The sequence below is a fragment of the Lithobates pipiens genome, unplaced genomic scaffold (genome assembly GCF_037356315.1).
Source record: "Lithobates pipiens isolate NorthernLeopardFrog02 unplaced genomic scaffold, aLitPip1_a1.2 Scaffold_18, whole genome shotgun sequence".
NCBI classification, from domain to species: domain Eukaryota; kingdom Metazoa; phylum Chordata; class Amphibia; order Anura; family Ranidae; genus Lithobates; species Lithobates pipiens.
Window position 1 is genome coordinate 450,626,972 of NW_027507758.1, and position 25,296 is coordinate 450,652,267.

Here is a 25,296-nt window from a genome sequence, read left to right on the forward strand (position 1 = left end):
TCTCTCAAGTCTTTGAGAAACATTTACTACCCCTTTTTAAGGCTACAGGGAAAGATCTGACATTGTGGCATGCAAAAAACCTCTCATGATTCGGTAGGGCAGCCATATGTAAAGGACTATCCTTCCCAGAATTCTTCATTTGTTCAGAACCTTACCGATAAAGATCCCCCCAAGCTTTCAAAACTTTACAATCGATTCAGCTTAACTTCGTTTGGGACCATAAACGCCTAAGGGTGAATTAAATTCACCCTATTGACATGACCCAAGGAACAAGGAGGGATAGGCCTACCCGACTATAGAAAATATTATTATGCATTGCATATCACTAGAATAATTGACTGGCACTGCCATTCTGACCTTAAAGATTGGGTCTCACTTGAAAATGACCTGAGTCCCATACCCCTGAAATTTTCTCCCTGGATATCCTGGACAAATTATCCACCGGACTTAAAAACACCCCCTAATAAACACCACTCTTTCAGTTTTCCATTTGTCAACTAAAAATCCTGATCTCTCCACCCCACTAAGTCCGCTTACTCCACTCCAGAATAACTCTGAATACCCCCCCCCCCCCCCGAGTGTTGGGACCCGTCTACTACAATAATCAGACCTGAGCATCACCATCCTCACCAAACACTGCTTCCATAATGCACAGATGAATTTTCTAACGCTTAAAACAGACCCCCATATGCCACACCTACCACTATGGACCTACTTTCAGATCCGAAGCTTTGTCAATAATACTCGTTGTGGAGGTCACTTCATTAGACACCCAGCAGAATTGGAGTCAGTGTGCCTGAAGGGAGATCATATTCAAAGAGCCACCTCCTTATCATAGCCTGGTTGCATCTGCTGACCGATTCAGAGAAAGCTGGTCAAAAGATCTTGGTATAGAACTTACTAACAGACAATGGCAGAGAGCATGTATACCAGCACACAAATGCTCACTCAGCACCAGAATGCAAGAAATGGGATCAAATTACTCACTGAATGGTATGCCACACCTGTCAAATTATATAAATGGTACCCACAAACCTCTGACCTATGCTAGCGGTGCCAGAAAGACAGGGGAACTCTCCTTCACATTTGGTGGCAATGTCCCATGATATCTTCATATTGGAATGAGGTAAAAACAATTATTCGCCACATCACAGAAACCACATTAAGGCTGGATGTGGCGTGTTGCCTACACCTTGTCACTAATTTCTCCTTCCAAAAATACAAAAAATCATTGTCTATACACTTACTAAATGCAGCCAAATCTCTTATACCATTATATTGGAAATCCACCAACACTCCATCCATTAGAGATTGGCTACACAGAATCACAGATTTGTGTGACATGGAGGAGATGATAGCACAGTCCAACGACTCAAATGAACGTTACCATAAGACCTGGTCTCCCTGCTTTGCCTTTAGATATTCACAGGACTATGAGGATTTGAAGGCGAACATATCACTTTAAGACACAATTTTATCCCCAATAGGGGACACATGACACTGACCTCTGAGCATTAGCTAACAGCTATCTTGAACAAGACAGTAATGGCCACACTATTGCCCCTCAGAAAAAAAACTTTACTTGACAGCAAATACTTCTCTTATCCCCCCCCCCGCCCTTTCCCTCCTTACTCCACTCTCACCCTTCCCCTACCTCTCCCTCCCTTCCCCAACTACCCTATCCCTATGTTCAATATTAACTTACTCTATGTCTATCCTAAAGCTATTTTTCTAATTCATATCATGAATATTCTTAATATTTTCTGAATTTTAATATACGCCACCAACCGTTTGAACCTAAAGTTTTACTAATACATGCCTTATTTTCATTTTCATTAATAAACTTTAAATGGAAAAAAAAAAGAGTGCCAACTTTCCACCCCCCTCTTCCATCAATAGAAGCTGTACTTCCATCAGTGAAAAGCGGTCTATGAACGAAGGCAAAAGGCCTTTCATTCATCCAACTGTCCTCTATTTATAGATTGCTATTCATTGACAGAAGCTATAGTACAACTTTTATAAAGATAAATGTAAATGGGTGGAATGGACGGATGGATCTAGTGCTTTTATTAAGCCCCGCAGCATGGGAAGATTACCACTGCCAGGGTACCAAGCATCCAAGGGACACTTCGTACATTGGATGTAGAGTTCCATGTGCTGATGTGAAAAAATAAAAAAATATTTTACCAAATCTAAAACAGCTATGTATATAATGAAATATACATTGTGCTTTAACTCTTCAAAAAACGTTCTCAAAGGTGGATTCATCTTTCAAAAAATGTTTTCTAGGTGAGAAAAAGGCAAAAGTGAAGTGTCCTCAAGGAACGCTTCCAAACCAAAATATAAGTTTAGATATACACAATATGGATGTATGGAGGTGTTCCATAGAAGTCAGTGAGGTTACTGTTAGTCATACACGTGGAAATTATGGAAGCTTCCAATTACCAATTTGCCACTCACAGTGTCAATCGTTTCTCAAGTTCAAGCGATCAAATAATTGCAATTTTTTTTGTTGCCTTGAAACCTGAAAAACATTTAAAACTGAGGGTGGCAGATTGCTTTGGTCTTTTTTTTTCTATACATCCCTTTTTCTCAATTAAGACTTGAAAAAAGCTTTTAAAATATCTGCATAGTACTGAATGGCCATCTGCAGATAAATTTGGGTAGGTGTGAAGATGGAACTAATGAGTACTGAATTCAGAGAGGCTGCAATTGTGAATAAATTACATCCACTGTATCTGTCCCTTCACCCTCCACCCACAATTAAGTTTTAGGTTTTTAACCACTTAACAACCGGCCAATAACCTGAATGACGGCTACAGGGCGGTTGTTTAACTTTGTGAGGGCGTAGTGACGTCCTCCCAGAATCCCGCTCTGGCGCGCACACGAGAACATCTGTGTTCTCTGGATCCGGCGGATCACGGTAAACGGGCGCTCATCATGGCCGTTTAACACGTGATCGCTACCGTCAAATGACGGAGCAAATACATGTAAACTGGAGTGATTTCCGGTTCCTTCCTCCCATCTCTGTCTAGTGTGAGCGGAGAGGGGAGAGATCAGTGGCAGCAGTGCTGTGGGCTGCATGTGTAGTGCCCACAGCGCTGCTCAGTGACAGATCCATCCATCCATGCTCACCCATCTATACCCATCCATACTCTGCATACCCATCCATACCGATCCATACTCTGCATACCCATCCATACCCATCCATACTCTGCACACCCCTCTGCATACCCATCCATACTCTGTGTATCCATCCATCCATACTTTGCATACCCATCCATGCTCACCCATCCATACTCAGCATACTCATCCATCCATCCATCCATGCTCACCCATCCATACTCATCCATCCACCCATGCTCAACCATCCATGCTCAGCATACTCATCCATCCATGCTCAGCATACTCATCCATCCATCCTCATGCATACTCATCCATCCATCCTCATGCATACTCAGCATACTTATCCATCCATCCATGCTCAGCCATACTCATCCATCCATGCTCAGCCATCCCATTCACCCCCATCCATAATTAGCCATACCCATTCATACTCAGCCGTACCCAGCTGTACTCAGTCATACCCAGCCGTACCCAGTCGTACCCAGCCGTACCCAGCCATACTCAGCCGTACCCAGCTATACTCAGCCGTACCCAGCCATACTCAGCCTTACCCAGCCGTACCCAGCCATACTCAGCCTTACCCAGCCGTACCCAGCCGTACTCAGCCGCACCCAGCCATACTCAGCCGTACTCAGCTGTACCCAGCCATACCCAGCCGTACCCAGCCGTACCCAGCCGTACCCAGCCATACCCAGCCATACTCAGCCGTACCCAGCCATACCCATATCCATACTCATCCATCCACCCATGCTCCCCATCCATACTCAGCCATCCATGCTCAGCATACTCATCCATCCATCCTCATCCATACTCAGCATACTCATCCATCCATCCATGCTCAGCCATACTCATCCATCCATGCTCAGCCATCCCATTCACCCCCATCCATAATTAGCCATACCCATTCATACTCAGCCGTACTCAGCTGTACCCAGCCGTACCCAGCCGTACTCAGCCGTACTCAGCCGTACTCAGCCGTACTCAGCCGTACTCAGCCGTACTCAGCTTTCCCATCCATACCCATTCATACTCAGCCATACTCAGCTGTACCCAGCCATACTCATTCATGCTCAGCCATCCCCATTCATGCTCATCCATACCACTACAGTGACTCACAAAAGTGTAATAGGTAATCAAATTAGATTTGAAACGTATGTCCTTAGTACCCCTGACTGTGCTCCCTGCATGTTGGTCCTCTGTATGTAGCCACGCTGTGGAAAGGTCTCACATATGTGGCATCGCTATACTCAGGAGGAGTAGGAGAATCTATTTTGGGGTGTAATTTTTGGTCTGTACATGCTATGTGTTAGAAATATTCTGTAAATGGACAACGTTGTATAAAAAAAAAATGCGTTTTCATTTTCTTTACACATTTTCAAAAAACTTGTAGAAAAAAAATGACATGTTTAAAAGAATCGATATGCCTCATAGATTATACATTGGCGTGTTTTCTTTCCAAAATGGGGTAATTTCTGGGGCGTTTCCATTGTCCTGGTGCTCCAGGGCCTTCAAAAGTGTAAGAGGTAGTCAAGAAATTATATGTGTAATTTATGCTCCAAGAATGCCTGATGGTGCTCCCTGCATGTTGGGCCTCTGCATGTGGCCACGCTGTGTAAAAGTCTCACACACGTGGTATTGCCCTACTCAGGAGGAGTAGCAGAATGTGTTTTGGGGTGTAATTTGTGCTATGCATATGCTGTGTGTGAGAAATGACCTGCTAATATAAAAATTTTGTGGAAAAAAAAAAGAAAATCTGGAATTTGCAAAGAATTGTGGGAAAAAATTACAACTTCAAAAAACTCACCATGCCTCTTACTAAATACCTTGGAATGTCTACTTTCAAAAAGGGGTCATTTGTACTTTCCTGGGTTGTTAGGGTCTCAATAAATTAGATAGACCGTCAGTACTTCAGGTGTGATCAATTTTCAGAGATGGGCACCTAAGCTTGTTTAACTTTCACAAAGACCAAATAATATACACCAATTTGGGTAATTTTTACCAAAGATATGTAGCAGTATAATTTTTGGCCAAAATATATGAGGAAAAATTACTAATTTGCTAAATTTTATAACAGAAACAAAGAAAAATTACATTTTTTACAGAATTTTCGGTCCTTTTTCTTTTATAGGGCAAAAAAAAACCCAGTGGTGATTAACCACTTCCCGACCGACGCACGACGATGTACGTTCGGCAGAATGGCACGGACAGGCAAATGGGCGTACAGGTACGTCCCTTTGAATTTGCCACGTGCCATCATGTGTGCACCGCCGGCGGTGCGCAAATGCCGGTTGGGACCCCCGCGGAGATACCAGCAATCGTCTCACGGGGTGGAAGAACAGGGAGGAAGAACGGGGAGATGCCGATGTAAACAGCATCTGCCCGTTCTGCCTAGAAACAAGTGACACTGATCTCTGCTCCCTGTGATTGGAGCAGAGATCAGTGATCTGTAAAACACAGCCACGACCACACAGTTAGAAACATGCCCCTAGGACACACTTAACCCCTACACTGCCACCTCCTGGTTAACCTCTTCACTGCCAGTGTCATTTACACAGGAATCAGTGCATTTGTATAGCACTGACTGCTGTATAAATGACAATGGTCCCAAAAATGTGTAAAAATTTCTGATGTGTCCTCCATAATGTCGCAGTCACAATAAAAATCACTGATCGCTGCCTGAAGTAACTGATCAATACAACCTATTATTATTATCAGTTATGTATTACTTTGTCTAGTCCCTATAGATTAGTTAGTCTATCACTCTAAGCACATGCTATTGTTAATATCACAATACTACAGCAATTAGCTATGAACCCAAACACACGGTCTAAAATCAAACAAATCTCATTTATTTCCCAAGGAAATAAGAAAGCTTAGGTATCAATAGAAATTACAAGAATACATAGCATACAATCAGAATACAATACAAGCAGTATACTTATCAGATCCTAGTGACTGAACCTTGTGATGGAATAAGAGACAGCTCTCTTTGATGAATCCCTTTTTGATAAACACACACCATCCAAACCGCATCCTACTGCCAGTCCCATTTGCTTTGGACCAATCAGTGTTCACATGACAGCCCTCCTTATATTACTGACTGTCCTGCCATACTTGGCTTCTGGGGACAGTATTGCAGTCGATGTGCCCTGGGCCGTCTTCGTCATCAATCTCTTTGAAGCTTTGTGCACACCAGGTGGGCTGAAGATAACTCCTTTGCTATGCAGATTCTGTTTGGTGCCACATTCCTCTATACCTTTTAAACATGTGGGACTGCAAGTATCAATATGGCTGAGTTTGGTTGTACAAACAGATGTGTAGAACTTTAGATATATAACAACATTAATTCATGTTCAATTCCAACATATATCCGCTTTGCGCCTAAAAGGCGCATACCACCCTTCTTCAGACACGGCTCCTATTGAACAGTCCATAACTGTCTTAATGTGTGCGGTTCCCCAATATGTGCTTCCGAATCAGTATCTGTGGCACAGTCCTTAGCTTGTGTAATGTGTGGTGGTTTTCAAAATGTGCTTCAGAGACATCTCCCATGGAACAGTCCATAATGGTCTTACCGCATTGTGCTTTCCAACACGTGCCGCTTTGCTACTGCGTGACACATCACCACCATTCTTCAGCGACAGCTTCCATGTCACCATTCTGTATCTTTGTTATCTTCAGGATGGCAGTACAGGCAAGGGATGTCCATTCACTCACCATTCACCAGCATACGTTCAGAGCAATATTTCACCCAGCTCTCAACTACCGTGTTTCGATGAGGGCCTTTCTTGCCCATATTACTAGCCTACACTACACATAGGTCACACTATACCATAACATAAATCCACTTATTACCCCAATATATACATACATATGTGTCCCCTCCAATTATGCACCCCGCTCCCAACCTCCTATAATCTCTTACTGTAAATATGGGTCGTGATTCGGCAAACTTGCTCACAGCGATGTTGCAGGGCTCTGACTTGGCAGCAAAGTCTCTAACTTGTACACAGAGACCTTACCATCAAATTGTCCCTCAACTTGCATAGACAAATGGGAGACCCTTCTATATAAATATAGAGTTTAAACATACATACAAATCTATAGCAACGAAAGAACCCACACAATTCCACCCCGGTGCCTGGATTTCAGAGATCACGCCCAGGGTATACCATGCACCTCTATCTTTGGTTAGGTTCAAGGAACCCTCTAGTCCCATGACTAACACTACACCGGTATCCTTTAGGACAAAGAAACAAACTCGCCTATGTCCTAAATAATACCTGGGTGCTTCCTTCCCAGCAATGATCTCTCCATCCAGAACTGTGTAATCTGTCCTGGCTGCTATGTTTCATATCAGGCCTTTGAGTTACGCTGTCCCTGTCCTGGGTGGGGGTTTTCATTGTAGATACCTGTACTTCTGGGGCTTCCTGTTCCATGCTAGCAATTTTAAGGGCTTTATGAACTCTATGCCCACTCCATTTACAATGTCTGAACTTTCTCTGCCTTCCTGTACCTCTGCTTATTATGGATACATGTGCCTTTGACCCATACTCCCTTGTCCTGGACTCTTGACAGAAGTCTCGGAGGATATTGACAACATTTTGGTAGGATCTAGCATTCCTCAGAGCCATTCTAGTGGGATAGCTTACATAACACTTATTGGCCATTGAGTATATGAAACTTGCATTGTCCTCCAATAAGTCAGGACAGTTGAACACTTTCATATACAATGCAAGATACTCACTGCAGAACAAAATTGGGTCATCTCCTCTCCTAAATTTCACTTGTTGCAAATCACTCATACCATTATCACGACTGTCCACAATACACTGCAACTCTTTCCTCCGCACCTCTGCATCTGCTAAGTTATCGATAACTGGCCTACCAAAGGTCCTGGTAGCCATGCTTTCAGAAGAGAGCATGCATCCTCATTAATCAAATGGAATTTAACTACTAGAGCTTCAAATTTATTGGACAGACTCATTGGTTATTCCAGGGCATTAAATTCACCCAAAATCTGGCACAAAGAAAGTCTCTCTTGGATTGTAATCAAACTCTCATTCTGCCTTGAAGCTATAGGTGCCATAGCAGACTGCGTTTCATCACGGCCCTTCTCCTCATTGATTGTGCAGATATCGGCCAATTGGCATGTTCCTTCGTGCTCATTGAGCGATACCATAACTTTCTCTGTAGTAAGAAGCTGGGAGCGTACATTTGCTAATTCTCTTTCTAAAGACATAACCAACTCCTCCATCTCTGACAACTTAATTCGCAATGACTCTAAAAGTTTGCTCTTCATATCACAGTCCATGCTGTACCTGTGGAGCTGTTCTTGTAGCTCACTGTTTCTCTCTGACAAATCTTCTGCTTTTGCCCGCAATTCATCCATCTCATCATTGCAATCTTTAGAAGGTTTTCACTGACTTTCGCTATGTCCTCACCGAGACGTCTCCTCTCTACTTCCCACTCCCCCCCCATTTGCTCAGATATAAATTTAATTCTGAGCAAAACTGCAATTTCATTAGCCAACTTTTCTTTCTTAACTTTTTTTAGCCATTTGCCCGATAATCTGCTATTATGTTGCTGACACTGAGACAATACTATCTTACATTGGCTTTCAAGAGGGTCATCTGCACATGAATGATAACTGGCAGAGGCATACTTTTTAACATATGTATACACAAGTTTAATTTCACAACCATACAATCCACACAATACACACTTCTATTTGTACTAACGTTCCAACACTGCACTGAATACTAAACCAAACTCAATTATCGTTAGCTCTGAGCCCTTGTACACACGGTGGGAGAATCCGTCGGAATGTGTCCCATCAGACCGCGTTGTCGGATAATCCGACTGTGTGTGGTATGCATCGGACTGATTCCGTCGGAATATCCGTCGGACCCAATTTTCCAATATGTTGGAAATATTTCCCGACCAACTGGTTCGATCGTACATACTCCGATCATGTGTAGAGAATTTTGATCGGACCAAGTGCCACGCATGCTCAGATCAAATTCCTACATCAAAGCTATTGGCTACTAGCCTGAACGTAGTCCCATCGTAACAAAATTACGTCATCACGTCTTGAATGATCGGATTTTTAGACAAATTAGTCTGACCGTGTGTATGCAAAAGTTTCGGACAAGATCCGATGGACAAAATCCGACGGACAAAATCCGACGGATTTGGTTGTCGAAATCTCCAACTGTGTGTACAGGGGCTTACAACTCACAAAAAAAAAAAATCGCTCTTCTAGCATTCAATATTCTTAATTCGTTACCACTTTTACCTGATATCACTCAAAACAATTAAACTTCTGCCTATCCATAGAAAAGACTCACCACACTTATTGTGGCATTATCAGCTGCCTTGTATCTGAGCCTTTCTGTCCTGTAAGTTCTATGCGGCTTTTAGGATTGCCACATGCTATCTGGGGTGCCATTTGAAGGACATTGTGTACTCTACAAACTATTATTAACTTGTCTCTTCCTATAGTTATCTAGTTTATAAAACCCTACCAGGCACACTGATATAAAGTTACTTATGTAAACACACACATTGCTGCTAGTAAAACACTATCTTATTTATTTCCCAAGAAATTAGGAAAGCTAACATAAAGTATTAAAAAGACATTACAATATCACAAAGCTTACAATCAGAACATATAATACAAGAATATGAAAGATACTTATCACACGGTCCTCCGTGAGGCTTTGCTGCATCGGCTAGGCTCAGACCAGGAGAGGGCCTTCACCATGAGGTTTAGGCCGGAGCCATCACCCAGAGTAGGCCGAATCATCAGGTCAGCAGAAGCACATGTCAGGCTCTTTCAGCAAACAGAGAGACAGCCTTGTCTGTGTGAGAGCCTTTTCATTCAAACATACACGCCCACTCGTAGCCACCCCCATTTGCCTTCCATCCAATAGATTTCGCCAAGAGGTAATTCTTCACATGTATGCCCATTCTTCAGGAAGCATGCTGTATTGTCCACTATGATCAGTGTCTCTATTACGATGAGCCGTCTAGCTAGATCTTATTCCCTTTGAAGCCTGCAATCACACCTATCACAGCAGGTGGGTCTGAGCCAAGCTATTGTTCTTCTGATTACAAAGCTTTCATGTGCTTCATTCAACTGAGGCTAAGTGACTATCTCAATCATGAACAAATACCAGAAGTATTATATGAATTCAATCCAACACCGCCATTACTTGTAAAAAAATAAAAATTATTAATAAAAATGCCATAAAACTATCCCCTATTTTGTAAAGGCTATAACTTTTGTGCCAACCAATCAATAATAGCTTATTGCGATTTTTTTACCAAAAATATGTAGAAAAATACGTATCGGCCTAAACTGAGGAATTTTTTTTTTTTATATATATATATATTTTGGGTATATTTATTATAGCAAAACATAAAAAATAATGTGTTTTTTTCAAAATTGTCGCTCTTTTTTATAGTGCAAAAAATAAAAACCGCAGAGGTGATCAAATACCACCAAAAGAAAGCTCTATTTTTGGGAAATAAAGGACATTAATTTTGTTTGGGAGCCACGTCGCACGACTGCGCAATTGTCAGTTGAAATTGACGCAGTGCTGAATTGCAAAAAGTGCTCTGGTCTTAAGCCAGCAAAATGATCCGGTCTGAAAATGGTTAAATACCACCAAAAGAAAGCTCTATTTGTGTGAAAAAAGGGACAAAAAATGTCATATAGGTACAGTGTTGCATGACTGAGTAATTGTCATTCAAATTGTGAGAGCACTGAAAACTGAAAATTGGTCTGGTTAGGAAGGGGGTTTAAGTGCCCAGTGGTCAAGTGGTTAAGGAATGCATTTTATTTTTGTTATAGCCCCTTAATCTTCAGCAACAAATGAACTACCTTTTTTGTATGTGTAAATGTTCTAGCTCTGTGCAGCTATCATTAGATTCCAGCCTGGAGCAAAGTCGGAGCTCTTGAAGTCCTGCACATAATCTATGATTTACAGGCACAGTTTTACAGTACACTGTGATGTATTAGACTCTCAAACATTTCTTAGCTCACACAATTCCTCCAGATATCCTGAATTATATCTTATTACCTTTTTACCACTGCAATATAAAAATGCAAACTGAATAATCCTGTAAATTAAGCCTAAAAAGAAAATTGATATAACAATTTATGAAAAAAGCTACACACATTTAAATACCATGACTCTCTGAAAACTTTACATGCAAAGCAACTTTTGTTTTAATAACAATTCTGGACATCTACAGTAAAACCAATAAGATTTTTTTAGCACTTTAATTTTATTGCAAACAATAATGATGCCATGCACAATTCAATAAGGACAGCCACAGGCAGGTAGAACATCATGTGATAAGAAGTCTGTCCATCCTTGCATGAGCTACTGCACCACAAAGATTGCTGCAATTATCTGTCAGCTTGAATGATTAAAGATTTTTGGCTAGTTTCATAAAAGAATCATTATGTTATTTTAAATAAAAAGCAACTGTCAAACACATTGTACAATAAAAATGTAAAAAAAGTCTCCTAAAGAATATTTATAGTTTTTTTTGTTATACCCTACACACCAACTGTCACAACACATGCTCAAATCCACTGGATTTTTTTTATAAGGCTGCGTATGGCCATTTTAAGCCAAAGCAACCACCTGCAAAAACTTTAAGCATCAGCAGATTTCACCTTTAAAGCATAACTCCACTTTTGTTGAGAAAAAAACTTTCCCCTCTGGGTGATCTATGTACATTGCAAGGATTATAACAACCTTTGTTGCAGATTCCTACCTTTTGTTATTCTGAAGAAATCCCTGCGTGTTTGTGCCTCTATACTGAGTGGGTCTAATGGGAGTGCTTTCATAATTAACTGTCAGGGGTGCCGCTGCAGGGCACTAATGAGGAAATCTGCTGGGCCTGCATCCCTTTAGATGGGCTCCTATTGAAAGTATCTCTCCAAAAAATGAAATTTCTGTTGCAGGGGATGCCTGAAATGTGATTTGTATCTTAAGCAGACTTCTGGGAAAATTGGTGAGCCAATCACACAAGCAAGAAATGTTTCTGGGGAGTGGTCAGTCCACACTCTATGTACAGAACAACTCCAGGTAGCCATATTGCAATGTATTCTCAGAAAATTACAGTGGCTGCAGATTGGAAAGGAAAGGTAATTTTTAATAACATTCAATTACAATATGATTAGTGTCACAATTATATGTGCTGAATATTTTTCCTTTATTTGCTATTTTTTCCCCACGAAAGTGGAGTTACCCTTTAACAGTTACCTTGTGGTCAGTATGGTCCAGTGCATGTGTGTGTCAGGAATCTAGCTATGAAATACAGTGTCTGCATTAGACATCTGTACCCAAGAGATGGATGACTAGGCGTAATATATGACAAAGTGGGACTTTGTGTTATCAGACAGTTCACACAATAGAAATTGAGGGTAGCCAAGATCTAGCAGGGGGTCACCCCAGTACCAAAGGATGACAGGGCAGCATAATTGAAAGTTGTGCAATGATTTATAGCTAAGGAAGAAACAAGGAAGCTAAGCACCAAAGAAATAGCATAACAGTAAAAGTCAGGAGTAGTAACAAGCTGAGCTGTACCATCTTAAGGTTGGTAAACACGGTTCAACAGAAACCAGTCAACAAACGGCCTCCTGTGATCAGCAGCCTGTCCGGCTGATCTCATGACTGGCTTCTGTCGAACTAGCATGCTGAAAAACCATCTTCTAATCAGCGCTGGCAGCCAATGGTTGCCCTGTCAGAACACAATAGCTCAGCGGAGAAGATTGCAGAACTCACATTAGATGTGTTAGTATGGTGACCTTTCAGTATTTTTTTGTTCAGCCCGCTGGGTTGAACAAGTAGAAAAAACTTCCTGCATGTACCTAACTTTACTAAACCTTATAAGGAGAAACATTAATCTTTTCGATCTTTTAAGCTGGGGAAGCAATTTGGATATAAACACTTTGCTAAGGCTGGCTGCTTTGAAGTTTGGTAAGAAGCTCAACTGTGCTCAGGATCAACACAGTAAGTAACTACAACAGTCAGAAACAGAAGAATCACACCCACAAGCCAGTATTACAGTCTGCAATCAGACTATAGGCTCTGATAAAATTTTCAAATTTACATGGACCAATCAGAATGTGTGCCCACAAGCACTTGGCCTCACTTACTTACATTATTAGCGTGCCTGCATGGAGAAATGAAGAGAGTGTGCTCCCCACTGAAATGGAAATAATCATATAGGAACATCATTTCAGTTCATCTTCTATGTACACTGACAGTCTGTACATACCTGTTAGCCCCACAGCTTCTGCAGATAGGAAGGCACTCCATGATAATAGGAAAAATAGTCCTGTTTCCAGCATAGGGAATTCACACAACTTGGTAAATTTTGTCAAGTAAGCAATTCATTAAGGAAAACACAAGAAAATACATATGCGCACAATCATCTCTACAATTCCTTACTAGATCTAGAAATACGGCACATAACAATCTAGTGCAGAAAACATTTTACCATTTCTAAAAAGAGATATATATATATATATATATATACACACAGTTTGATGAAGTTGTTATGGGAGTCTTACTAAGGCTTTTATTTATTTATAGTGGGAGAGAGATAATACCAATAACACCAAATGTATTATCAGTCATTCCTGAAAACCTTGGAAAATCTGAGTTTACAAATTCTCAATTAATTTTAAAGAATCATGTTTCCAAGAAGAAAAATTGGGCCTCATGATTAAAGTATCTCACAAAATTGAGTACACCCCTCACATTTTTGTAAATATTTTATTATATCTTTTTATGTGATAACACTGAAGAAATTACACTTTGCTACAATGTAAAGCAGTGAGTGCACAGCTTGTATAACAGTGTAAGTTTGCTGTCCCCCCAAAATAACTCAACACACAGCCATTAATGTTTAAACCACTAGCAATAAAAGTGAGTACACTCCTAAGTGAAAATGTACAAATTTGGCCCAAAGCATCAATATTCTGTGTGGCCACCATTATTTTCCGGCACTGCCTTAACCCTCTTGGGCATGAAGTTCACCAGGGCTTCACAGGTTGCCACTGGAGTCCTCTTCCATTCCTCTATAATGACATCACGGAGCTGGTGGATGTTAGAGACCTTGCACTCCTCCACCTTCCGTTTGAGAATGCCCCACAGATGCTCAATAGGGGTTAGGTCTGGAGACATGCTTGGCCAGTCCATCATCTTTACCCTCAGCTTCTTTAGCGAGGCAGTGGTCATCTTAAAGGTGTGTTTGGGGTCATTATCATGTTGGAATACTACCCTGTGGCCCAGTCTCCGAAGGGAGGGAATCATTCTCTGCTTCAGTATGTCACAATACATGTGATTCCATCATTCATGATTCCTTAATGAACTGTAGCTCCCTAGTGTCGGCAGCATTCATGCAGCCCCAGACCTTGGCACTCCTATCACCATGCTTGATTGTAGGCACACACTTGTCTTTGTACTCCTCACATGGTTGCCACCACACACGCTTGATACCATCTGAACCAAATACGTTTATCTTGGTCTCATCAGATAGTTCCAGTAATCCATGTCCTTAGTCTGCTTGTCTTCAGCAAACTGCAGGCTTTTTTGTGCATTATCTTTAGAAGAGGGTTCCTTCTGGGATGACAGCCATGCAAACCAATATGATGCAGTGTGCACCGTATGGTCTGAGCACTGACAGGCTCACACCCCACGCATTCAACCTCTGCAGCAATGTTGGCAGCACTCATACGTCTATTTCCCAAAGACAACCTCTGGATATGATGCTGAGCATGTGCACTCAACTTCTTTGGTTGGCCATGGCGAAGCCTGTTCTGAGTGGAACCTGTCCTGTTAAATCGCTGTATGGTCTTGGCCACCGTGCTGCAGCTCAGTTTCAGGATCTTGGCAATCTTCTTATAACCTAGGCCATCTTTATGTAGAGCAACAATTCATTTTTTCAGATCCTCAGAGAGTTCTTTGCCATGAGGTGCCATGTTGAACTTCCAGTGACCAGTATGAGAGAGTGAGAGCGATAACACCAAATTTAAGACACCTGCTCCCCATTCACACCTAGGACCTTGTAACACTAACGAGTCACATGACACCGGGGAGGTAAAATGGCTAATTGGGCATTTTCACTTAGGGGTGTACTCAGTTTTGTTGCCAGTAGTTTAGACATTAATGGCTGTGTGTTGAGTTATTTTGAAGGGGCAGCAAATTTAAAGTGTTATACAAGCTGTACACGCACTACTTTACACTGTAGCAAAGTGTAATTTATTCAGTGTTGTCACATGAAAAGATATAATAAAATATTTACAAATATGTGAGTGGTGTACTCACTTTTGGGAGATACAGTGAAAAGCAAAATGTGAATGCATGCATGTATGAAATAAATAAATGTATATATATATATATATATATATATATATATATATATATATATATATATATATATATATATACACTACCGTTCAAAAGTTTGGGGTCACATTGAAATGTCCTTATTTTTGAAGGAAAAGCACTGTACTTTTCAATGAAGCTAACGTTAAACTAGTCCTAACTTTAAACAAATATACTCTATACATTGCTAATGTGGTAAATGACTATTCTAACTGCAAATGTCTAGTTTTTGGTGCAATATCTACATAGGTGTTGTAATATTTGGGGGTTATTTTAGCTTAAAGGTAGAGCTTACCAGTGAGCTGAGTCCACACCAGATATGCCTTTTTAAGGGCTTGTAGGCCCACTTTTATTAAAGAAAGAAAAGTCCGATAACAAAATAGTTGCCCACACAGGGGTTTCAGCTTTCCACAGCAATAATGTACGTAGAACCAAAAATACCAAGCCACCTGGCTCTCTTTAGCAGCACTGCTGCTCAGACTTCTGCTGCAGCCCTCTTGGCTCTTTAACAGAGTTCCTGTACACCCAGTACCTCAGCACTCTTTACTAGCTTCTTTTTCAGCCCACAAGCTTGGACCCTCTGTCTGCTCTGACAGACCGACCTGTGCAGACATGCACACTTCTTCTCCCTTACACGCCTGGACTCCTCGGGAGGGTGGAGCCCAGAACCATGGTGTTGGCTTTGTTTTAAGCCCAAGACCCACCTGTGCAATCATCCAGCCAGACTGCTGGCTGGTCCCAAAACCCGGTCTCGGGATTGGAGATTCCGTACTACCACATATCCCCCCCCCTTTGTTTCGACCCAGAGGGCGGAACACCCAAGTTACTTTTGGCACCTCTGTGCCAGATACCATTTACAGAAGTACCCTCCTGTCCAACCTCGCTTCTCCTAACGGGGAACTCCACCCAATGCCTCCTTTGGTGTCTCCCTCTAAGCCTTACTGTCACTCTGCTATGAGCTTTGATGCGACCTTCCCAACTTTTCTTCCGAGTGAATTTCCATAAGCACTTCCTCTCCTGAAATCTTAATGGGTTCCCGTTGGTCTTCCTACCAACCCTTCTGCCTCCACGCTTCAGGTTCCCAGGTTTCCCCAAAACTCTCTCAGCAGTACTGTTCTGAGACTGTAGGGGGCCTATTTCTATAGTGTTTAGAACGGAAACCCACCTCTTATTTCTGGTACCTGACTCAGCAGTCACTAATTGATTACCAGGTTTACCTGTACCTTTGGACACCACATTATCATGTACCATTAACACATTATTTGGTTCATCATTGACAGACATATTCAAACCAACATTAGACCTCTCAATGTTGCACATGTCACCAATGCCTTTTTTTTCAAAATTTGCTAGGGCAGAGTCCGCAGAGGGCACACATACCAGAGGGCCACCATCACCCACAGGAACCTCACAGGATGCCACCTCCCCTGGGTTCACCCACTCTGCAGGCAGCTGTCCTACCACTTGACCCATTCTGATGCCATCTGTATTTTTTATCCACGCTCCTTGCCCATTCCCCTGTCCCATGGACCTTATTAGGTTTGTCACCTAGACCAAGCACTGAACTGGGGACCCCAGTCTCTTTAATCACCTTTGTTTGAGCCCTGGTCAGGATCTCTGTTGCTTTCAGGTCCACACATGGCCCTTCCACCTCATGTGGTTTTTCTACTGGTGCAGTATACACGCCCTTCACCAACTGACCACACTGGACCATAGCAGCAAAAATGCTTCCCATCTGGCTGTTAGGAGGTGTAACCACAGGCAATTTAGGCTTATTTTCAACTTCTCCAACGTCTGTCTCAAATATTTCTTCTGGATCTAATCTAGCAGCATACGTAGCGGCAACTTTTAACAAAAGTAGCAAATTTAGGAATAAACCATTCCTGTCCTGTATTGCTTTTCTCTGTACAGCCTGCCATAAAGTGCTCCACCTAGTGGTACTCCGCAGTACCAGACCATCAGACTGTGGAGGAGACACACTAGTATAGATTGGCTGTACATCCCAAAGTTCAAGCATCTCTTTTAATGCTTCAGTTATAAACCAGGCCCTTGACTCCAGACCTAAGTCCTTCCTGGGGATTTTCATGACACTGGGGATGCAGAGAGACTCACTTGCTGAGACTTGAAAAGTTGCAATGGTTAACGGAACCTCCTCCCGGCTGGAGGTAAACACAGCCTGGTGCTCCACCACAGCGCTGCCAATTGCTGGACTCATACCCAACTTCTCAGGCTCAGCATCAGTGAACTGCTCCAGAACATTACCAGTGACGTCACGTTGACACTCCATGTCAACCTCAGTTTTGTGGGTCACGGACAATGTCTCTGCTGTGCCCTTATTTGGTTCATCCTGCTCACCAGGGTTAACTCCTGCAGCAGCCACCGCGCCCTCAGGTAGAGGCTGTTCTGCAGCCCCTCCTGCTGGCCCAGCAGAAACCGTGTCCACCTTATCTTTGTGCATAAAAGCCTTATCTATCAGGGAGATAAGATTTTTGCTCCAACTATCCCAATCTGTTGTATGTGCACTCCCTTCTGCGGTACTCCTCAGCACCGATCCATCTGCCCAAGGAGACACATAAGAACAGACTGGCTTAGTTGCAGACTCATTACACCAGTCATTGTAAATCATGTCAGACTGTGGTAGCACAGGTTGCAATACCCCATATTCACCACCTTTCTCTGCTTGCATTTCATAAGCCTCACACACCTTTGCATTTTTCACAGGTTGTGTTAATCCACCATTTACCTGCACATTTTTAGTACTAGCAGCTTGCACTAACACATTACCATTACACAGTACAGTTCCATTCTGTCCCACCAGAGTGACATCGCAGTTGTCCAGGGCAACCTCTGACTCCAACACATGAAGTTCCCTGGAGATTCCTGTGGACAACTGTGCTGTCTTACCACCAGTTGCTACAGGCAACGGCCCATTTTTGATAACCCCGGGTTCTTTCAGAGCAAAAGTTTTCCCAACAGCATTAAACTTTTCATTAACAGTAACACTTATAGCATTTTTCGCATTTGTAGGCTGTCCTAGCCCATGGTCAACTTGAGCCTGATAGTCATTAGACACAACACTTTTAGTCATCAACACAGGTTCTATTTGGATTTTAACCCTTGCATTCCCACTACATAGGGAAAAGTCATTCTCAAGTGCACATTCAGTGGCCCCACTAACTGGGGTCACTCTCACATCATCATGGACAGTCTCGTAACCAGTCCTTTTATACATGAAATCAGCAGTTCCAGCCATCATTTCATTAAAGACAGTCTTACCCACCGCAGTAGTTGGGGTCACCATCTTCATTTGAGTACGTCGTCTTATGCACCAGTCCTCTGCTGCACTTTTACTGGCCAACTCCACCTGGTGGCCATGGGATGAAACTACAGCAGGCATCTCCCACCGTTTAGCACCCCCTGCAGGCACAACAGGAAACTTCTTGTTGCTAGGGGTGACTGCAAACATATTTTCACCGGAATCTGGGCCTACAGACAAAACTTTCTCAGCAACATTATCTCCAGCCGTATTCCACAACCTAGGGCAAGAAAACATGCCATGCCCCAGCTGGCCACATTCCAGGCATGGTGCTGGACGATTTTTTTCCAAAGCAAATCTCTCCTGGTGATTCCCAGCTGGCCGGAATGCACAGGCCTCTTTGTGGGGACGCTGAACCAAACCTCTACTGCAGCTCCTTTCAGGCATAAATTTCACTCCGGTTGCCATGGGAGACCGCACTCTCCCAGCAGAACTTTGCTGGCTCTCTCCAACACGAAAAATTGGCTCCTCCTTAAACTGCTTTCCACGATCCTTATTAGACATAGCCCATGGTACAGAGATAACCCGACTGGCTTCCTTTGCGTTGCTATGGGCAACCACTCTCATCCTCAGCCTTTGATCAGCCTCGCTCCTTGCATATAGCATGGGCTTCTCTCTGCTGGATCCCGTCTCATGCTGTGACACATTCACATCTTTCACATTAGCTGTTTTAACTGCATCAGCTTTGCCAGGGGCAACAACAGCCCTCTTCCAGTTATGGACATCCAGCGGCTTTCCCCTTGCACTGAGGGTTGGCTTCCTTTCCTCTGTAGCTTGGTCCAGTGCCGCTAAATGCTGCTTGCACCAATCCACTGCAGATTCAAATGCTGGTGGACTCTCCATAACAGCAGTCACCTGTGCACTCATTGCACCAGGGTTGCTAGGGACAACCCCAGCCCTTTTTCTCCTTGATACACTCTGATCAGGTATGTATGGGGCTCGTTTGGGTGGTAACAACCCCTCCAACCACAGAGCTCTGTCTCTCATTTCAGCAAACCTTGCCTCTTTTAGTGTCTCTTTTAAAGCAAGTTGCTTTTCTCTTAATGCAAGCTTTCCTCACCTGCACATTGCACACACTGATTGTGCTGTCTCATGCACACAAACACAGTTCATAGCAAGAAAAAAAAAATTGACTTTTCATTCACAGGTACACCACCTGCAACACGGAATGCCTTTTGCCTGGCTGCACTTTCACACACAGCCAATAGTTCCTGACTTGAACTTACTGTGGAGCACGGACCCGGATTCCACCATCTAATGCCCGCATTCGAACACCACTTGTAATATTTGGGGGTTATTTTAGCTTAAAGGTAGAGCTTACCAGTGAGCTGAGTCCACACCAGATATGCCTTTTTAAGGGCTTGTAGGCCCACTTTTATTAAAGAAAGAAAAGTCCGATAACAAAATAGTTGCCCACACAGGGGTTTCAGCTTTCCACAGCAATAATGTACGTAGAACCAAAAATACCAAGCCACCTGGCTCTCTTTAGCAGCACTGCTGCTCAGACTTCTGCTGCAGCCCTCTTGGCTCTTTAACAGAGTTCCTGTACACCCAGTACCTCAGCACTCTTTACTAGCTTCTTTTTCAGCCCACAAGCTTGGACCCTCTGTCTGCTCTGACAGACCGACCTGTGCAGACATGCACACTTCTTCTCCCTTACACGCCTGGACTCCTCGGGAGGGTGGAGCCCAGAACCATGGTGTTGGCTTTGTTTTAAGCCCAAGACCCACCTGTGCAATCATCCAGCCAGACTGCTGGCTGGTCCCAAAACCCGGTCCCAGGATTGGAGATTCCGTACTACCACAGTGTATAGAGGCCCATTTCCAGCAACTATCACTCCAGTGTTCTAATGGTACAATGTGTTTGCTCATTGGCTCAGAAGGCTAATTGATGATTAGCAAACCCTTGTGCAATCATGTTCACACATCTAAAAACAGTCTAGCTCCTTCCAGGAGCTACAAAACTGACCTTCCTGTGAGCAGATTGAGTTTCTGGAGCATCACATTTGTGGGGTCAATTAAACGCTCAAAATGGCCAGAAAAAGAGAACTTTCATCTGAAACTCGACAGTCTATTCTTGTTCTTAGAAATGAAGGCTATTCCATGCGAGAAATTGCAAAGAAATTGAAGATTTCCTACAACGGTGTGTACTACTCCCTTCAGAGGACAGCACAAACAGGCTCTAACCAGAGTAGAAAAAGAAGTGGGAGGCCGCGTTGCACAACTAAGCAAGAAGATAAGCACATTAGAGTCTCTAGTTTGAGAAACAGACGCCTCACAGGTCCCCAACTGGCATCTTCATTAAATAGTACTCGCAAAACACCAGTGTCAACATCTACAGTGAAGAGGCGGCTGCGGGATTTTGGGCTTCAGGGCAGAGTGGCAAAGAAAAAGCCATATCTGAGACTGGCCAATAAAAGAAAAAGATTAAGATGGGCAAAAGAACACAGACATTGGACAGAGGAAGACTGGAAAAAAGTGTTGTGGACGGATGAATCCAAGTTTGAGGTGTTTGGATCACAAAGAAGAACGTTTGTGAGACGCAGAACAAATGAAAAGATGCTGGAAGAATGCCTGACGCCATCTGTTAAGCATGGTGGAGGTAATGTGATGGTCTGGGGTTGCTTTGGTGCTGGTAAGGTGGGAGCTTTGTACAGGGTAAAAGGGATTCTGAATAAGGAAGGCTATCACTCCATTTTGCAACGTCATGCCATACCCAGTGGACAGTGCTTGATTGGAGCCAATTTCATCCTACAACAGGACAATGACCCTAAACACACCTCCAAATTGTGCAAGAACTATTTACAGCAGAAGCAGGCAGCTGGTATTCTATCGGTAATGGAGTGGCCAGCACAGTCACCAGATCTGAACCCCATTGAGCTGTTGTGAGAGCAGCTTGACCGTATGGTACGCCAGAAGTGCCCATCCAACCAATCCAACTTGTGGGAGCTGCTTCTAGAAGCGTGGGGTGCAATTTCTCCAGCTTACCTCAATAAATTAACAGCTAGAATGCCAAAGGTGTGCAATGCTGTAATTGCTGCAAAAGGAGGATTCTTTGACGAAAGCAAAGTTTGATGTAAAAACAATGTTATTTCAAATACAAATCATTATTTCTAACCTTGTCAATGTCTTGACTCTATTTTCTATTCATTTCACAACGTATGGTGGTGAATAAGTGTGACTTTTCATGGAAAACACAAAATTGTTTGGGTGACCCCAAACTTTTGAACGGTAGTGTATATATATATATATATATATATATATATATATATATATATATTATACATACACACACACACAATTGTGCTCATAAGTTTATATACCCTGGCAGACTTAGGCCGCGTACACACGGGCGGATTGTCTGGCCAACTAAGTTCGTCAGACAATCCGACAGACAGTCCGTCCTACTTTTGAATGAACGGACTTGACCACACACGATGAAAGCTTGCGCGATGACGTGTACAGCACGTACGACGGGACTAGAAATACGACGTCCAATACACTGCAATGCAACCTTCGGCCGTGTAAATCCTTTCTGAGCATGCGCCATACTTAGTCCGTCCAACTTGCCTACTCACGAGCGGACTGTCCGCTGAAACCAAGTTTGGACGGACTGTATTACGGAAATTCCGAAAGACTTAGTCCGCCAGACTGTCCGCTGAAAAAGTCCGCTGAAGCCCACACACGAGCGGATTGTCCGCTGAAACACGTTTCAGCGGACTAAGTTGGACAGACAGTCCGCCCGTGTGTACGCGGCCTTAATGAATTCTTGGCAATTTTTTCATAGAATATGAATGATAACACTTTTCTTTCACTCATGATTAGTGTCTAGGTGAAGCCATTTATTATCAATCAACTGTGTTTACTCTTTTTTAAATCATAATGACAACAGAAACTACCCAAATAACCCTGATCAAAAGTTGACATACCTCAGTTCTTAATACTGTGTATTGCTCCCTTTAACATCAATGACAGCTTGAAGTCTTTTGTGGTATTTGTGGTGTGGATGAGGATCTTTATCTTCTCAGATGGTAAAGCTGCCCATTTCTATTGGCAAAAAAATAAATAAAAATGTTGTCCTGTCTTGCATGAACTGCATGTTTGAGATCCCCAGAGTGGCTCATGATATTGAGGTCAAGAGACTGAGATGGCCACTCTAGAACCTTCACTTTATTCTGCTGTAGCAAATGACAGGTTGAATTGACCTTGTGTTTTGGATCATTGCCATGTTGAAATGTCCAAGGACGTCCCATGCGCAGCTTCCTAGCTGATGAATGCAAATGTTCCTCCAGTATTTTTTGATAACATACTGCATTCATCTTGCCGTCAATTTTGACCAAATCTCTTGTGCATTTGTAGCTCACACATTACCAAAAACAGCAGTGATCCACCTCCGTGTTTCACAGTAGGAATCATAGGCCTTGTTGACTCCTCTCCAAATGTAGCGTTTATGGTTGTGGCCAAAACGCTACATTTTGGTTGCATCACTTCAAATGACATTGTGCCAGAAGGATTGAGGTTTGTCTCTGTGCTGTTTGGTGTATTGTAAGCGGGATACTTTGTGGCATTTGCGTACCAATGGCTTTCTTTTGGTGACTCAACCATGCAGCCCATCTTTCTTATTGTGCATCTTGAAACAGCCACACTACATTTTCAGAGTCCTGTATTTCACCTGAAGATATTTGTAGGTTTTTCTTTGCATCCCAAACAATTTTCCTGGCAGCTGTGGCTAAAATTTTAGTTGGTCTACCTGACCATGATTTGGTTTCAACAGAACTCCTAATTTTCCACTTCTTGATTGGAGTTTGAACACTGCTGATTGGCATTCTCCATTCTCTGCATAACTTTTCATATCCATTTCCTGTTTTATACAGTTCAACTACCTCTTCCCACAGATCTTTTGACAATTATTTTGCTTTCCCCATGACTCAAAATCCAGAAACGTCAGTGCATGTCAGGGCTGGGCTGGGCTCAGCCCTCCCTTCTCTGAGCTGGCCGCTCAGCTGTCGGCTAACTGCCAGCTCCCATCTCTCTCAACAGTTACTCAGCTGTTCATGATCCTGCTTTTCAATCCTGCCTACTTAAGCCATCCAGTCCAGAGGAGCTCTGCCTTTCCTTGGTCACATCACCAGAAACTATCTCCTGCGTTCCTGTTTAAAGACTGGTTTTGCTGACATCCCTTCTGGCTCCAGATCCTGACTGCTGTTCCACTACTTTTATCCTGCACTTCTGGCTTGGCTGAATATCCGTTCCAGTTACTAATATATGGTTATGTTTTCAAAACATTTGTTCTTTTTACTTTTATTATTAAACAAGTGTGATTTAAAGCGGGAGTCCGCCGGGACTCCGCGTTTTTTTTTTTTTTTTTTAAAGCCAGCAGCTACAAATACTGCAGCTGCTGACTTTTAAAATAGTGACACTTAAGCCCCATACACACTATCAGTTTTTCTGCTGAATTTTTCCTTCAAAACCATGTAGTAGAAGGGCTGGCCTGATTGCATACACATTGAAACTCCTAAGGTTTGACCTCATATTATATGGTTTTGGTAAATCTGATGGAAAAACTCAGCAGTAAAACTGATAGTGTGTATGGGGCTTTACCTGTCCAGCGCGCTCGCGATGTCGGCACCCGAAGCCGATCTCTAGATCGTCTCTCGGGTGCTGCCGCCGCCATCTTAGGTATGGGAATCAGGAAATGGAGCCTTTCAGCTTCATTTCCCGGTTCCCTATTGCGCATGCGCGAGTCGCGCTGCGCAATAAGGACGGTCTTGCGGAAAGGGGCGGGCACTTGCGGAAAGGGGCGGAATCTACGCCCCTTTCCGCAGAGAGCTGCCCCGGAAGTGGGTGCAGATACCTGTACTGTACAGGTATCTGCACCCCCCTCCCCCCTGAAAGGTGCCAATTGTGGCGCCGGAGGGGGGGGGTTCCGATGAGCGGAAGGTCCACTTTAGGGTGGACCTCCGCTTTAACTGTACTTCTGTCTCTGTCTGATTTCATGGCCTGGTCAAACCCTCTATGGGAGATGCAAAAACCTGTTGTCTTGAGTTACACTGAGTTTGTGGCCACCTTTAAAAGGGTAGTTGATGTTCCCGGACACTACGCTTCTGCTGCCAAGTGCCTCATGTCCGTCAAACAGAGTATGAGAACTGTTGCAGACAATGCCATTGAATTTACATTAGAGATGGGAAGAGTGTCAGGCTGCCAAGTCACTGCCATAATGAGAGAACAGTAAATATGAGATGCTAAAAGATACAGTGTTTCTGCTGATTAATTACTGCTTGTTATAAATATGTAAATTACATCCATAGTCCAACCACAGTTGCACTTTAAAGTGGTTGTAAAGGCAGAAGGTTTTTTTTTTTTATCTTAATGCATTCATGCATTAAAGTGGTTGTAAACCCTTACAAACCACTTTGACCTACAGGTAAGCCTACTGTAG

General features: G+C 43.0%; 1 protein-coding gene across 1 annotated transcript in view; it reads right to left on the bottom strand.

Moving 5' to 3' along the window:
* Positions 1-25,296, bottom strand: part of SLC9A9 (solute carrier family 9 member A9) — a 1,026,444-nt gene that overhangs the window by 706,373 nt on the left and 294,775 nt on the right. The window contains exon 8 of the mRNA XM_077488236.1: positions 13,429-13,534. Within this exon, the coding sequence (XP_077344362.1) occupies positions 13,429-13,534 (106 nt within the window). The remainder of the gene's footprint in view (positions 1-13,428; positions 13,535-25,296) is intronic.